This window comes from Elephantulus edwardii, unplaced genomic scaffold (genome assembly GCF_000299155.1).
Source record: "Elephantulus edwardii isolate Elephantulus edwardi_28Jun2011 unplaced genomic scaffold, EleEdw1.0 scaffold00080, whole genome shotgun sequence".
Classification (NCBI taxonomy): domain Eukaryota; kingdom Metazoa; phylum Chordata; class Mammalia; order Macroscelidea; family Macroscelididae; genus Elephantulus; species Elephantulus edwardii.
In genome coordinates, this window is record NW_006399830.1 from 6204772 (window position 1) to 6220663 (window position 15892).

Below are 15892 nucleotides of genomic sequence, written 5' to 3' on the forward strand. Positions count from 1 at the left end.
ATTTTGAAGCTTTGTCTCACATACTTTGGGCACGTGGTCAGGAGGGACCGGTTCTTGGAGAAGGACATCATGTTTGGAAGAGTTGAGGGACAGCGCAGGAGAGGAAGATCCTGAATGAGATGTATTGACACAGTATCTGTGTGTTGGAGTCAGTGAGACTGGCTCAGGACAGAGCAGGCTTCAGAGCTGTTGTACACAGGGTCACTATGAGTTGCAGGCAACTTGACAGCATATAACAAAAACAAAAGCATTACTAACTCTATCCTCAGATTCCTTTTTTTAAAAAAATATACTTCTTAACATGATTACTTGAAAACTTTAAATTACTTAAGTGCTAATATTATAATTATTTTTAATATTATCATTTTATCAGGGAGCTCTGGTAGCCTAGTGACAAGAGACTGGGCTGCAATCTCAAAGGCACATGGTTCAAATCCACCAGCTGCTCCAAGGGTAAAGGATGAGCAATCTCCTCCTGTGCAATTTCCTGCCTCCAAAAACCCGCTAGAGGGTCGGCTATGGGTTGGTTCTGACTTGATGGTACACAGTAACAACAATCATTTTATCAATCAGTGCCGAGGTAGAACGTCTGACCCATCTCCTTTAACAACCTTTCTTAAAGTTTAGTGTTAAGGTTTTTGTTGGGTTTTTTGTTTTTGTGTGCGTGTACCGTCAAATCAGATCTGACTGGTACAGGAGGAGATTGTCCCTCCTTTCCCGGCAGAGCATCTGGTGGATTCGAACCGTGCGCCTCTGGGATTGTAGTTGCAGCTCCTTGCCACTAGGCCACCAGAGCTCCCCAGTGTTAGGGTTTTGAGAATGAGTTTGTCCAGTAAACTGTCTAATACTGGTTTAAAAGTCTCTTTACCTCATAGTCTGTCTCAGAAGAAGTGCAATGTAGATACTCACCTTAAATGGTGAAAATTTATCTCACATATTTTGGACATGTTGTCAGAAGACACCAGTCCTTAGAAAAAGACATTCTGGGAAAGACGGAGGGATCAGAGGAAAAAAAGATCTCCAACAAAGCAGACCGACACAGTGACTGTAACTAGGGATTCACGCCTATCAAGAGATCATGAAGACAATCCCGTGTAGGGGAAGGTTCAGATCTGTGGGTCATGGGCTCACCGTGAGTCAGAGTCAACTGGACATGCCGAACAACAGTAACAAGTCCAACAAGTAGTACTTGGAGTTACATCCAAGATAGAACTGGTCTCTACTCATCTGAAATACCAGACAAAGGAGGAGAGCCAAGAAACAGACTGCAGGTCTGTTTGTGCCCATGAATCTTGTCACGCAGGGAGCAGAACGGCATGGTGCCCAAGTCCCGTTACTGAACACTCTGATCAAGGACCCAAGAGATGGACCCTGATGGAACCCCCCGTCGTACCCTACAACATCTTCACAGGCTTTACTGTGCTCGAGCCCCCTGCCCGCTGAGGGTCCTTCCTGCTTTTCACTACTTTCCCCAACCACGTTTCCTCCTGATAACGTGTTCAAAGTATGAAGTCCCACAATCCTTGCTTCTAAAGAGCATTCTGGCTGCACTTGGAGGAAACATCTATTTGTTCTTTCTACAGTCAATGGTCTTTTCAGAAGTCTTCATTAACACAATTTAAAGGCACCGATTTTTCAGTTTTCCTTACTCTTCACCAAACTTTCATGGATACGCGTAGTTGTTGTTGTTGGGTGTCACTGAGTTGGAATCAACCCACACCTGACCCTCCAACAGCTTTTCAGAGGCAGTGAATGAATCCCATTGGGAGGAGATAATCCATTAGTCTCCTGGGAGCTGCTGGTGGATTTGAACCATGTGCCTTTGGGACTGCAGCACAGCTTCCACTAGAGCACCTGAGGCAGTTTAAATTACCATGGCTGATCCAAGCCAGATCATGCCTGCCTGCAGGCTGTTATACAAGTTGCAATGACGGTAAACTATACAGGAGGAGATGGCCCATCTTTCTTCTTTTCAACGCATCAAATACCAAGATCCTACCTTAATTAGAAAACATGTTATTTTTTTTTTTCTTAGTTTGGTTCCCCCCCTCTTATTTAGTTATTTTTATTTTTATTTTTTTACAGAGGTTTTGGATTTCCATTCATTCATTGTCTCAATTTTCTCCCTGTCCACCCCTAAAAACATGTTTTGTTTTTTTTTTTAGCTCAAGATTGTCATCATGTGGCGGTAACAAATTCCAGTGATCGTTTACACTCACCACGGGTTTTTGACAAAAATCTCGGGCACAAAACGCCGCGTGTTTTGTCGCCTCTGTCGAGAAATGCTAAACTTCGCACAGAGAAATTAATGCAGTAACTTTCTTCCGACAAGTTCAGCGACCCCGGGTTAATGTCTGTCTTCAGGACAAGGAGAGGCTGTCACCCCTCGGGAGGACTTCCTGACTGTGCACACTCATCGGACCCTAGGGCCAACCACACAGGCCTTTAGGGTATCCTCATCAGCTGTCCAGTGTCCAGCGTCCCTCCTCGGCCTTGCCCCTTCCCCGACCCCTCCCTGCCTCGCCACGCCCAGCCTCAGTCCCCGCGACTCCCCTCCTCGGCCCGAGTCCCTCTCCGTCCGTCCGCCGCTTACCTGGCTCCCGCGGGTCCCACGCAGGCGCACTCCGCGTCCCGAACCCCGCGCGGGACAGCACAGCCTCCGCGGCCGCGAGGAGAAGCTGGAGATCGGCCGGCGCCTAGCGACGCCTGGCAGGGCGACTGGTATTCTGCGCTCGATTGGCCCGGTCTGAACATGCGAAGAGCTCGCGCGCGCTTCGCGTTCCCGGCATGCCCCGGGCGGTGGCGGTGGCAGCGGCTGTCGCGGTGGCGGTGGCGGCGGCCGGGTGAGTGCGGCGGAGTCCGCGGCGGGTAGGGGTGTGAGCGGCCGGAGCGTTGAGTGAGAGCCGGGCCGGCAGGCCGCCGCCACCATGCAGGAAATCATCGCCAGCGTGGACCACATCAAGTTCGACTTGGAGATCGCGGTCGAGCAGCAGCTTGGGGCGCAGCCGCTGCCTTTCCCCGGCATGGACAGTGAGCGCGGGGCCGGGGCAGACGGGCGGGACCGACTCGGACCAGGACCCCTCCACTGGGACTCCCAGGCTCCTCCCTCTTTGTCTACGGACTCCTCTTGACCCTGGGGTAGCCTGCTCCTTGTTCCACTCACTCTGGTCCCGGGACCCCGTGCACCTCGGTCTCGAGGGTCCCTTCCTCCCTCGCTTACAGGACCCCCTTCTCCCTGAGCCCGAGGCCTTCCTGCTGTCCCACGATCCGTTCCTCCTGCTTCTGCGACCCTCCTCTCTCCCACTTGGACCCGGGATCTTCCCTCCTTCCGATCTTAAGTCGTCTGGGACTGTCTTAAAAACTTCCCGAGGACCGGGGCTCTGTGCACTTAACCCTTCAATGAAAGCAGGATCCCTTGGCTCGGAAATGCCCCCAAAGCTACCTCTTAACTCAGGAAACTACTTGGAGACACTCAACCCCACCCCCTTTTTTCCGGAAGACTCCCATCACGTCCCGTTGAGCGCCAGTTTGAGGTCATCAAAACACGGGGGCCTTGAAATGCCTCCTTTCCACCTCCCAGCCTGTCTCCAGCTGCCCCCCTGTTGACACTCCCCAGGTTCCCTCCTAGTCCTGAGCCTGCCCCCCGACTTTTCTATTTTCTATGGACCTCATCGCTGGGTTCTTCAGTACACCGGGGCTTCTGATGCGGACCCTTTCGGGTGGCCAGACACACTGCCCTTCCTCTGACAGCGGTTCCTGTCTCTCTGCAGGCGTCCCCTCCCTCAGCTAAGGTGGAAAAGCTTGTGCTGCCAAAGAAAACAGGACAGCTTTCTTCTCCTCCCTAGTCATAAGTGAAATCTAACCTGAAGTCACTGAATTCCGTTCACAACTAGGGAAACTGAGGCCTGGCTAGGGGAAGAGCTTGCCCTTACTCTGAAATGCTGTCTGAGGGAGGCCAACCTCTTCTGGAACATTCCCTTCTTCCAGTCCCCATTCCCTGGTCTGTACTTCCTGTCAGCCCCTTCCTCCCTCCTTGTCTGCTTCCCATTAACATGCCTATGAAGTAATTGTTCTGGAAGGTACTAGCTGGGGGTAATTAACATCTCATCTTGTTCTTCCTCCCTGCACCCACTCATAACCCTCGAAAACACCTTGCTTGTAGTAGGCAGTGTACCAGGTGAGCAGCTGGGCTCGCCTTGCTTGGTTATTGCTCTTTCCTGGCTTGGTCAGCCTCTGTGTTCTATTGTGACTTTACCTCTTATACCCTGAACCCTTCACAGGATAGAAGCTTGAGAGCATCCCTCCTGCCCTGTCTGGGCATGACCAAGAGCTTGCTCAAAACTTTGTTTGATATTTTTCCTTCTTTTTCTCCTTCTGCAGAGTCGGGGGCCGCTGTCTGCGAGTTCTTTTTGAAAGCTGCCTGCAGCAAAGGTAAAAGATCCCTGCTTCTTGATTGTCCTTTAGGCAGTTCTCCCTACCCCCAACCCTCCCTCCCACCTGCCCTGTCCCCTTCCTGCTTCCCACCTACCCTGTCCCCTCCCAAACTCATGCTGTAGAGCCTCTGGGGACTTTTGCTTTCTACACTTGATCTTAGCCAAAAGGCCAAGAAGCGATGGGGGGACTTTTGCTTTCTGCAGACCAGCTGGATCCTTAGATGGAAAGGCATTTGGATAGGCCAGGACCCTAATGGAGACTCCCACATGGGCCTAAGCCAGCACTGTGCTGAATGCACGCACAGGACTGTCCCTGGGGCCCTGAGTTAGCCCTTCCCTGGACACAGTCTCCAGCTCTGAGGCTGTCTACCTTACTGTCCCCCATGGCCATAAGCCAGCCCTGCCCTGGACATAGGCCCCCAGCTCTAAGGCATTCCCTCTCTCAGGGTCCCAACATGAGTGGCTGACACCACAGTCTACATAGAACCACTGTGCCGTGTGACATCTCATCACAGCAGTCTCTCATAGGATGAGTCACATCAAGTCCGGTGGCTGCTGTGCTGTCCTAGTGGTCCTCTAAGCCCCCTAACCCATACGTGCCCTATCTAGGTCCGGACATTCTCCTCCCTGCGGCAAGTTTATTTGAGAAGCTGTATATTAATCAGGAGCTTTAGTAGGGAGCATTGCATTCAAGTGAGCCACCATTAGTGTCTGTCCTCAATAATCCTTTTACCAGCCTGACGGTGTTTGTCCTGTCCACATACCTCTTCAATTGAATGGGAGTCAAGTCACTCCTGCGCTCTCCCCTGGGCTCATATGGCTCCGTCTTTCAGTGGCAGCTGTGAAGTCATGACTGAAAGTCTGAGAATGGCCCGAGGTCACTTGGCCTGAGTCAGCGGCCCATGCCCCGCTTCTGCCATTCGCTGCTTCCGGGTGGTGCAGAGAAGCAGGAGGTATGGCTGCTTGCAGCCCGCAGGCTTACAGCACCTCTTTCCGGGCAGGGGGCATGTGCCCGTTCCGCCACATCAGCGGCGAGAAGACAGTCGTGTGCAAACACTGGCTTCGAGGACTCTGCAAGAAGGGCGACCAGTGCGAGTTCCTGCACGAGTATGACATGACCAAGATGCCCGAGTGCTACTTCTACTCCAAGTTTGGTAAGAGATGCCAGGCAGGCCTGGGCTCTCACAGCTGCCTCCTCCCAACCTCCTCATCTTTGGCCACCCCATCTCCCCCAGCCCTTACTTAACGGGGGGCATGTGTCCTCACTCAGAATTCCGTACATCTTTGCGGGAAGTTGATTTAGGAAGTTGAACCTGAAGAGGCACATGAGGGTGTAAACAGTGGAGTGGATGAGGGGTGTCTTCTCACCTTGGCCTTTCCCCAGTCAGCGTCTCCTCCTCCAGTGAGAGGGCTGACTGCCTCTGCTACCCACCCCAAACCCAAGTGGTCCCTCCTTCCTAGGATTGGATTCTGGTGTCTTATTACCTGATGTTGCTTTCATGGAAATACAACCAGAGGGTGGTTTTAAAGAACAGGGTTTATTTTCTCACAGTTTCGTTACAGCTTTAAGTCCGCATGAGGGTCTCTGCATGTTGATGCCATCTGTGAGCCTCTCCCGATTTCTGGTGACCGCTGGCCTGTCTCTGTGTGTAGACAGTCCTGATGTGGCCTCTGTCCATGTGTGTCTCTAGTCTGGTTTTTATGGACAGTAGAAGGGACTGGGTGTGGCCTCATTAATAATAGAACTCCACTCACCCCCACCCTGCCCTGAATAGGACCATTCAGTTCCAGGGCTTAGGGTTTCTGTATGTATTCTGGGGGACACAATTTGGTGTATAACTCGGAGAACTAGCTTCAGTCTGGTCTGTCCTGGAGCGTGACACATCTGTGGGCGACCTCACCCACCCTTGAGGAGACCACCTCCATCGATCCCTATACAAGAAGCAGCAGGGGCTGGTGAGCAGTGGGCTGAGTGTAGACTCATCTGGGCTGCTATGCTTTCTAGGGGGGATAAGCCCTCAGGGTCTCTGCCCTGAAGTAATTCCTGGGGGAGAGGCTTAGCACATGCTCAGGACAACAGCCAAGACCCCAGGCCTTGAGGGGGCATTGTGGGCACCAGATCAGCCAAAGTGTAAATGATTCCAGCGTGCACAGGCTCAGCCTCCTGGCTCCCTGATGCTGGCAGCAGATGGAAACAGCACTCGGTTTCCAGCACACCTCTGGACCCAGCAGCACTGGACCAGACAGGCTCCTCCACAGGCAGCTGGTCCCCATCTGCAGAATCCTTTCCTGCAGGGCAGCAGCTACTCTTTTCTTTCGCTTTTCATTTTCAGGGTGTCAGCTCTAGGTAAAGGTCCTATAGGCCTGCTGTTCCTTAGAGATTGGCATCAGTCTTCCCCTGAGTCTAGGAGATTCTCAGCCAGGGACCCTGGGTTCAAAGGAGGGGCTTTGCTCCCAGCTTTTCTTGACAGTTCCCATCTCCCAGTGATGTCCTTTCCCCACTGACTCTGGGCCTTCCCAGATTCCCCATCCACAGCTCCCTGCACAGCACATGGCCATGTGGTCTGGCCTTAGCACTGAGCTGCAGTGAGGGAAAGGACACACAGCCCTGGCCCCGGGAACTTGGGCTCATCTCCAGCAGGGGCAGCTCATGAACTGATACGTGTGAATGAAGGAGCCTGTCATTCCCGACCAGGGCTTTGTAAGAAGCAGTGAGGTGACAAGCATGAGGGCTTCTCTGAAGAGGTACTGCTGGAGTGGGTCTGAAGGGGCCAGTTGTGGGGCACAGCAGGACCTTCCTGGTGGAGGGGTACCTGCTGTTGGAGCAGCTGAGAAGCCAGAGTGGGGGTGATGATAGGGTGTGAGGCTCAGAAAGGGGGCAAGCAGAACATTATCCGAAGTGTTTCAGTAGGGGATGACAGGACATGCTGTCCATTTTCTGTGTTCATCGGATGAGAGAGTTACTATAGTTGGTTGAGAGTTGGTTCTTCACGTTCCACCCACCTCTGTGTCTGAGTTGTCATGAAGGACCAGCAAGGGTAGGGCACCAGAGCGTTGTTTTAGATGGTTCATCAGATGTCTGAGGCATCAGAGCTCTAGCAGTGCAGCCCCTGGGCCCTTGGGATGCTGGGGAGGAAGGAACAAGGTGTTCCCTGGGGAAGTGCTGCCTGGGAAGGCAGGCCTGGCACAGACCTTGAGCTGAGCTCAGACACCAGGGTGGCCTGGCTCTGCTTGCCATGCGCTGTGCAGACCACCTAGCGGGTGGCTTTCTGGACTTTCTGCAGGGGAGTGCAGCAACAAGGAGTGCCCCTTCCTGCACATCGACCCCGAGTCCAAGATCAAGGACTGCCCATGGTACGACCGTGGCTTCTGCAAGCATGGTAGGTGTTGGCCGGGCTGGTCCTGGGAAGACTCTACCCCACCTCTGCCCATGTGACCCAGAGACTGGCATCCCGCAGAACCCAGTACAGGGCATCCTCAGGCTACAGAGGCATATTCTCACCCAGGATGCACTGGAGGTCGTGTTCTTTCCCCCACTTCTGCTTACGAGTCCGAGCACTCTGTCCTTTTACTGAAGGCTTGCAGCTGTCTCCTGTACTAAGGGCCCTGTTACCTTACAGAGGGCCTGCTGCTGTCCCCTGTATTGAAGGCCCTGTTCCCTTACAGGGGGCCTGCTGCTGTCCCCTGTATTGAAGGCCCTGTTCCCTTACAGAGGGCCTGCTGCTGTCCCCTGTATTGAAGGCCCTGTTACCTTACAGAGGGCCTGCTGTGCCCCCTGTATTAAGGGTCCTGTCCCTTTACTGAGGCCCTGCAGCTGTCCTCTGCCTTTGTGCCATCCCCTTGTTATCATGGCCCAGGCTGCAGACACAGAGGCTCTGACAGTAGAGTGGGCCTCAGGGTGCCCTCCATGCGGGGCAGCCTGTGTGACCCGGTGCATGGCTTTGCAGGTCCTCTGTGCAGACACCGGCACACGCGGAGAGTTATCTGTGTGAATTACCTCGTGGGATTCTGCCCAGAGGGGCCGTCATGTAAATTCATGCAGTGAGTAGCCCGTGCACATGCACTTCCCCCAGTGCCCTCTGCTGCTGCCCACCTGTCTCCCCAGGGTCCTAGGTGGAAGGAGGCAGGACAGCTGCCACTGTCTGATCCCTGAGGTCATGCTGCTGCTGCCAAACCGCAGGCTGCCTGCCTTGAACCAAGTAAAGCTCTGGGCAAGCTCCTACTCACAGGACCATGTGACCAGAGGACTTTAGGGACGTCAACGGGCGGGAACTAACATGTCAGGGCGTCCTGGTGCTTGGCTTGCACACTGCACGTGCTGCTGAGATGGTTAGGATGACTCACAAGCGTGAGCAAGAAACACACACACACACACCCATCTCATGCACTAGAGCACTGGACACACAATTGGGCCACCAGGTTAGGGCCACGTGGTAGGACATGGTCTGTGACTGAAACCTGGTGGCAGGGCCCCTGATCCTTCCCGAGTCCATCACCTTGTCCACTTGCTTCCTGTCCCTCATGGGTATTGCAGGCTGGTGTCTTCTGGGCTGGGACTCTCATGGCATCTTGCCCTGTGCTGCCTGCACCTGGCACAGTCCTCTGGTCTTCAGGGACAGTGGACTCAGTGAGGGATGGTACTGCTGCTGTGGCCACCCCTCCCCATCATGGAAACAGCTTTGGGTTTGGGTGGCCCATCAGCCAGTGACTGAGGTGTCCAGGGTGCGAGCGCGTGGATTCCACCCTCAGGGTGTCTGTGTGTTGGCTGGCTCCTTTGCGCTCTGAGCACCTGTCCTCGTGCCTCCCAGAGGCAGGACTGGTGTGATTTTAGGAGACTGCTGGTTCTCCTCCCTCATCACCTTCTCTTCCTTCTCTGCTCTGCCTGTGCATCGACCAGCCCTCGATTTGAACTGCCAATGGGCACCACAGAGCAACCCCCACTGCCGCAGCAGACGCAGCCCCCAACCAAGGTACCGTGCTTGCCTTCCCTGGGCCCGTGATGTTGTTATAGGCCAGTAGACAGGCCCTCAGTGCTGCCTGGAGGCCCTGAGCCCCAGGCCACAGGCCTCATGAGGAGGGGGGAGGGTGGCAGCAGAGAGAAGCGAGCAGCACAGCTTACAACTGCCCGTGGAGGGGCTTGTCGGCTAGAACGCCATTCCCTGTAGGCGACCGGCACATCCATCCAGAAGGCTGGGCCACAGGCAGGTCTCAGTTCATCCGTGTGAGACAGGCAGCCGGCAGGAAGCCTCCGGCTCAGACCTGCCTTTACTTCTGGGAAGCAGGCAGACCCTCAGCTGGTGGTGATATCCCTCCTGGTGGAGGGTACCAACCCCAAGGCATGGGGCTTCTTGGGAACTGCAGCCTGTCTCCACCAGCACATCAGAGGAAGATGCTCGGACCAACAGAGACCAAGGGCCTCTGGATCTGGTCTGGGAATTGGGGCTAAGGACCCAAGAAGGGCTGGGCAGGGTCTAATGAACCCCACCCACCTTCCCAGAAAACTTGCCAGCCTCCAGAGTTTACTGGGCCCTGCCCCAGTGCTAGAGGCTAAGCAGAAGCATCCTGAGAAGGTGGGAGTGGAAATCAGATAGAACCCTATCGGGAAGCAGCTGTGGTACTTCGGGGTCTCTAGCTTGGGATGCCTTGTGTTTGCGGGCCCAGAGCCAGCAGCCCCCTTGGTTGGGAGGTGGCCCAGCAGTGAGTCCCAGCCCAGGAGCCCGCCTCTGCGTACTGCTCCCAGGAGGGCCCTCAGCCCCAGCCCCAGGCCTGCGGGTCAGGCTCCGACTCTTTTTCTGTGACTGTTGCTCGCCGTGTAGGCCGCTAAGCATCTGGCTGAACCAAGCGTTCATCCGGACCCGAAGCTAGAACCTCAGAACCAAAAGTAAGGCCTGACCACGCCGCGCCCCTGCCCAGAGACCTCCTCTTGTCTCGGTGTTTTCTTTTCCACCTTTCTTTTCCGTTTTTGTGTGTCTGCATGGCGTTTTTCGGGCAGTGGCTCCTGCCACCACCAGATGCTGCTTCTCTGCCCGCTCTCCTGAGCGAGGTCGCCGAGGAAGCCCGTCTTCCTGCTGGTCAGGCAGGGAAGGCGCCTTCTTTTCTCCCGCCCTGTTGGTAGTCTGCGTGCACGCGTTTTCCGCAGTAAAACCGTGTTGTGTGACTCTTTCCAGCAAAGTAACAATCCGCCATTACAAAGGTCGTCCTCCTTGATCCAGTTAACGAGTCAGAACTCTTCTCCCAACCAGCAGAGAGCCCCGCAGGTCATCGGGGTCATGCAGAGTCAAAACAGCAGTGCAGGCAACCGGGGACCCCGGCCGCTGGAGCAGGTCACCTGTTACAAGGTGAGTCCCGGGGCTGGGGCAGGGTGGGGTCCTCATGCCTCCTTCCCCAGACACTTTCTTTTTGAAACATGAAACCACCTTAGCTGTTGCCAATTGTAAGGTAAAGGTAAGTGACTGCGGAGACGCTAAGGTAAGTGGCAGCCAGAATCCTTGTCATGAAGCATCACAGGTAAGGTACGCCCACTGCTGAGGGGGGAGTGGACAAGGCAACAGTGTGAGGAGGTCTTCAGAGGCTGGCTGGCCCGGGCCCCACCCCCCCGGACCAGCCTGGGCACAGTCTCAAGGCCAACGAGGAGGCTTTGGGCTACACTACCCACGTGCAGGGGGAAAGAGTCAAGCTGGACACCACCTCCTCAGAAACTTAAATCAGCCATAGTGCCACGAGGAAACAAGCAGCAGCAGAAAGCACCAGTGCTAGAACTGAGCCCCCAAATGCTCTTGAGGAAATCATCAGCTTTGTTCTTTTCACTAAAACTTTAGACAATGGATGTGTTTAGGGTCAGAGTAAGTGCAGCCCTATCACGCACCCTATCCCGAGACAGGCCCCTTTCGTGTTGAAGACTCAGACTTCTGGGTTTATTTCCCTTTAATCATGTACATTCCTCCGGGGACCCCCACCTCAAGAACTTCTCACATGTGTGACAGACACTTGCTGAGCTGCCTCCAACACTCAGGAGCTGGGGAATGCTTATCTGGTGATGGTATTCCCATCCGTGCCTGAAAGGCACCTGTGGGGGCAGGTACCTAAATACACGCTTGGTAGAGGAGGGGCCTCTCAGATTTCTGTCTGTTCCCCCCAGTCCTGACACCTCACAGAGATACTGTAGGCACTTCATGTTGTTACTATCCAGGCTGCCATGTGCAGTGAGCGGCCCTGGAGCCCCTCCTGGGGTCAGCCCCCCAAAAGTCAACAGCTATAGATCAGGCATCTGAGACTAGGGACTGTCAGATAAAAGTGATGGAACAGGCCCAGGCTCTGAGACAAAACCCAGGACGGGCCCTCGATGTCCAGTCCCCAGAGGGCACATGCGGTTGGGCGGTGTGTGGAATCACTGGCACCCTCACCTGTCCCCGGGAATCATTGCCTGCTCAGAAGCCCTCCTAGGCCCTGGCCTTTAAGGGGCAAGCTGGGGAAGCTTTGGCGCTAGAGAAGAGGCCCAGAACAAGGCAGGGAGTCAAGGATTCTTATGTAATTCTACTGGGCACAGGCTTCTCACTGACCTCTGTCCCTTCATCCCTCTGATCCTGGCATCTGAGGACTGTCTCTGGGAGCTCAGGCAGGTGGGCACGAGCTAGTGTGTAGCCTACCCTGGTGGCATGGCACTGGCTCCCCAGTTTAGGGAAGGAGGTTGGGGTGATTCCTCTCGAGTTGCCCCTCTCCCATCCTGCCAAGGAACCCCAAATGTTGCCGCAGAGGTAAGTGACCAGCTTGCCCAGAAGATGAGCTGGTTCGCTAGACGGGCCAAGGGGCACTGGTGACCAGGACTGCCTATTTCTGTCCCACCATTTACTGAGCTCGGGCCCTGAGGGACGGGAGCAGTACTGAGTGGCTGAAGGGTCCTGAGCACCTGTTGTCTTGTGGCTTTCCTGGTGGTGGTGTCCCCACTGTTCCTCACATGTGAAGAACACCAATGAGAATATCGGGGCCCCCTGGGTGTCGTGGGTGAGGACTGCCTGTGGAAACAGTATTGTTTTCTCTCCCCCCCTCCCCCTTCTTGCTGTTCCCAGTGTGGTGAGAAAGGACACTACGCCAACAGATGCACTAAAGGCCACCTGGCCTTTCTCAGTGGACAGTGACAGCGGCTGGAGCCACCTCAGAGCAGCCTAAGGGGCCTGTTGTCGGAGATGACCCTCGGGCCCTTCTTGGGGACGTGCGTCTACTGTCCGGTGCCAGCATCAGTGCAGGCCTGGGAGAGTTGCAGGCAGGCACCACCAGGTGTCCTCTGAGGGGCTACGGCCATTCGTTCCCATCATTTTGCAGAATCTTTCTTTTTTAAAAAAAGGACACAGGCCTCAACTGGGCCCTCGGGCTGGCATCACATATGTCCAGGTGCCAGTGCCTCTGAGACTCCTGCACACTGCCCTCTCAGGAGGGACGCTGTGGCTTGTGCTGTGCCACCTGAAAGGTGGCCATCCCCTCAGGGCCTTACTAAACACCAGTTCTCAGTGACCCAGGGGCTAGGAGTGACCTAGTGCTGCGGCCAGGCCAGGCCTTCCTCTGTGACCTGCTGAACTCAGAAGCTGTGCCTGTCAATGTGATTAGGACCAGGTGGCCTGAGGTGGCAGCTGTTGAGACAGGGCTCTGGAGTTTGTCCCCTGCAGACACCTGCAAGGCCACCTTTTAACCAGACGCCCCAGCCCGTCAGTGCACCGCCTCACACCCTGTTGGGTGTGTTGCTGGCACGTGAAGAAGGCCACCTCGTGCCTGGCCAGGCCTAGAAAATGTGAATCTCAGCTGCAACCTGCTGGGCAAGTAGGCCTGTCCAAGTTCAAGTACGAGAACAGTTTTTGTAAGCTTGATTAAAGCTTGTTTTTTAAAGCCATGTCTCGTCTGTAAGGGGCTGCTCGGGAAGAGGGTGGATACTCCAGGGAAGAAATGATGGACTTCTGGACCAGGATCTAGTCTGGGGGCTCAGGCTTTCAAGGTCCTGTTAGGGTCTCATCTACCTCCACTCAGTAAGGACTGGGGGGGAGGGGGGGTCGGGCCTGTGTTAACCTCTCCTGTCCAAGCTTCCTTAGCAGGGTGAGGAGGCCCTACCTAGTGAAGCACAAGATTGGGGGGGGGGTGTTGGCAAATTTAGCACACCCCAACTTCATTCCACACACCTCCCCTGATAGCTGTCTGCATCTCTGGTGGCCCCAGGAACACAGGGCTTCTGGTTCATACTGCAGTGTTCCAGTCAAGACTGGAGATAGCTCCAGATGCTGCCAATACTCCTGACCCAAAGTAAGGGCGACCACCTGGGCCATGGTAACAGGGTGGCTTCTCATTCCCAGTGGCTCCTCAGTTTCCAAAGACACCCCAGTGACCCAGGCAGTCACATGGGAAACCACCAGGCTCCCTGGGCTGCCAGCCCGCCTGTCAGAGGACTCCCAAAGTACAGGAATGTGGGCCAGGCTGTACAGAGTGTGTCATCTTTTATTGGACAGAGTTCTCAATCTAGGAGACAGAGGGCTGTTGAAGAAGGGAAGGGCGCCAGGGCAAAGGCACCCGGCCAGGAATGCAGACAGCGCCTCTTAGTGGTACTTCCGTAACCGTTCATGTTCTGGAGGAGGAGAATGTGTTGTTTTAAAAGCTAAGCAACACATACAAAATTCTACAGAACCAGTAATACTCATCTACAAGCAGATGAACAGACAGGATGAAAACACGGGAAGGGACCATACAAGCTTGGCAGATGGTATTTCTACTTTTATAAAAGAAAAAGTGGCACCAAGCACAAGAAGTAGGCAGCTAGTGGGTGACATCTAATGCCATTTTGAGGGGTACTTTGGGGAGCCAAAAGGCACCTTAGGAGCTTAGCCACCCAGCCTCACCTAGCATCCTCTTTTCAGGGGGAAACAGGCTGACAGCTAGACCGACAGGTAAGCACTCAGAAACCTACCCTGGAAGCCTAGTTAAAGGCCTCCACTGATGCTCCTGTATCTTCCAGCAAACCCCCTAGGGGCCAGGACCAGCTGTGCTTGGCCTGAGCATTATACAGTCACTGTACTTGAGAAGTACAGCACTACACCCTACTCCCACCACTAAACCAATTTCCCTCTGCACTGGATGCTAGGCTGACCAGAGTCAAGACTTCCACCTTGAACAAAGCCCACAGGACTTTACAGATCACTTCCTAAGTACCGCTTTTTCCTCAGCCTCATCTTTCCCCAACAATCTCCTGTGTAATAGACTGTCCTGTACACTACAATGTATTCACATCAGCCCCTGAAACCCCTCTGGTGGGAATACAAGCATCTAGAAACAAGCTTCTGGTCCCTTAGCTGTTGGGCGAGTGGGGGCCAGTCTACATGACCATCCCACCCTCACAGGCATTCCACTGAAAGGTGACCCCAAGGGCACTCACTGAGCTCCTTGTAAGAAAGGCAGTAGCTGAACACCACGTAAGCTGTCAGCACCATGGACAGCCCAGCGATGCCCCCCTTCTTCACGTTGACGTACTTGTTGTAGTACCGGTAGTAGCCTGCAGACAGAAAAGACGGTCAGCCCCATGCATGCTCCACACTGTGAGGTCAAGGTGGGCCCAAGTTTGGAGACCACAGCACCCCTAAGACAGTTGGAAAATTATAGCACAAAAGCTGTCAGCAGGGCTTGAATCCTTACAGGACCAGGGCCTGCCTTGACATGGCCCCAACCCCCTGACCTTGTCTGGAGGTTTTGATCCTACCTCACTCCCAAGTCCACCGCCTACCCTAATTCTAAGAGGCTGACTCGGGCCCCTTAGAACGCAGGCAAGAGGTATCTTCAAGGCCTTTGCTCCCCAGAGTAATCCATGGCAGGAAGAGGCCTTAAGACCTGGAGATCTGCCTTTGTTTAGGGGCTCCCTTGCAGTTCTGACCTCGCTGGAACGCTCCTGCGATTCCACTCGGGGTGAAGTCCCGCATTAGTATCCAGCTGGGCAGCTCCCCCAGTTTTACATCCAAGAGCTTCCTCTCCTTCAGTGGTACTGAAAAGAACAGACAACAGAACTGATAAACCTCATAGAGCTAAACAGCATCCTGGGATGACTCCACCTAAGAAAGGCATCACATAAAAAAAAAAAAAAGAAAGGCATCACATGCAGAGGTTGCACATAAACACGTTTCCAAAACGACAGTTTTAAGTTCGATAGAATGGCTGTAGTGACAGCTTTGTTCATGAATAGAGTATGTTTTTATTGTACTTACAATAATTATATGAAAAAAGAGAACTAAGGGCTTTGAGGTGGGAAGCAATAGAGGGTGGAGAACTGGCCGCAAGATCAGTATTTACATACTTGGTCGCCATAAAAACCCTACTTTAGATCCTCCCAGAAGCGCTGTGGGTGAACATTAACATTACTGGTAAGTATATTCATTTTCTCCTGGACACAAGAGCCTACTATTTGGTCCTAAAAGCCTTCTGAGGTCCCAACTCTT

The 15892-nt window shown here is 54.2% G+C and overlaps 2 protein-coding genes across 5 annotated transcripts in view; one reads left to right on the forward strand and one right to left on the reverse strand.

The window, feature by feature from the left end:
• Positions 1-2781: 2781 nt before the first annotated feature.
• Positions 2782-12614, forward strand: CPSF4 (cleavage and polyadenylation specific factor 4, 30kDa). Of its 3 annotated transcripts, none has more exons than XM_006889641.1 (8): positions 2782-3030; positions 4381-4431; positions 5435-5587; positions 7718-7813; positions 8381-8474; positions 9331-9403; positions 10601-10771; positions 12500-12614. In XM_006889641.1, the coding sequence occupies exons 1-8, from the start codon at positions 2928-2930 to the stop codon at positions 12566-12568; spliced, it is 810 nt and encodes a 269-aa protein (XP_006889703.1). In that variant the 5' UTR covers positions 2782-2927; the 3' UTR covers positions 12569-12614. The 3 variants fall into 3 exon arrangements, with proteins under 3 accessions (XP_006889703.1, XP_006889704.1, XP_006889705.1); XM_006889642.1 differs by having other exon boundaries at positions 10676-10771; XM_006889643.1 differs by having other exon boundaries at positions 2849-3030; positions 10679-10771.
• Positions 12615-14008: 1394 nt separating this feature from the next.
• The window catches only part of ATP5J2 (ATP synthase, H+ transporting, mitochondrial Fo complex, subunit F2), a 5240-nt gene continuing 3356 nt past the window's right edge, over positions 14009-15892 (reverse strand). Inside the window, exons 2-4 of one of the 2 annotated variants that reach the window (XM_006889639.1) lie at positions 15334-15441; positions 14842-14958; positions 14009-14037 (exon numbers count right to left, since the gene is read on the reverse strand). In XM_006889639.1, the coding sequence (XP_006889701.1) occupies positions 14009-14037; positions 14842-14958; positions 15334-15441 (254 nt within the window). The remainder of the gene's footprint in view (positions 14038-14841; positions 14959-15333; positions 15442-15892) is intronic. The other variant, XM_006889640.1, reaches the window with a different exon arrangement.

Coding starts and splice junctions, on each gene's coding strand:
- CPSF4 (XM_006889641.1), top strand. CDS start 2,928: ATGCAGGAAATCATCGCCAGCGTGGACCACATCAAGTTCGACTTGGAG. Junction 3,031..4,380: donor GCCTTTCCCCGGCATGGACA/GTGAGCGCGGGG, acceptor CTCCTTCTGCAG/AGTCGGGGGCCGCTGTCTGC. Junction 4,432..5,434: donor GAAAGCTGCCTGCAGCAAAG/GTAAAAGATCCC, acceptor CTTTCCGGGCAG/GGGGCATGTGCCCGTTCCGC.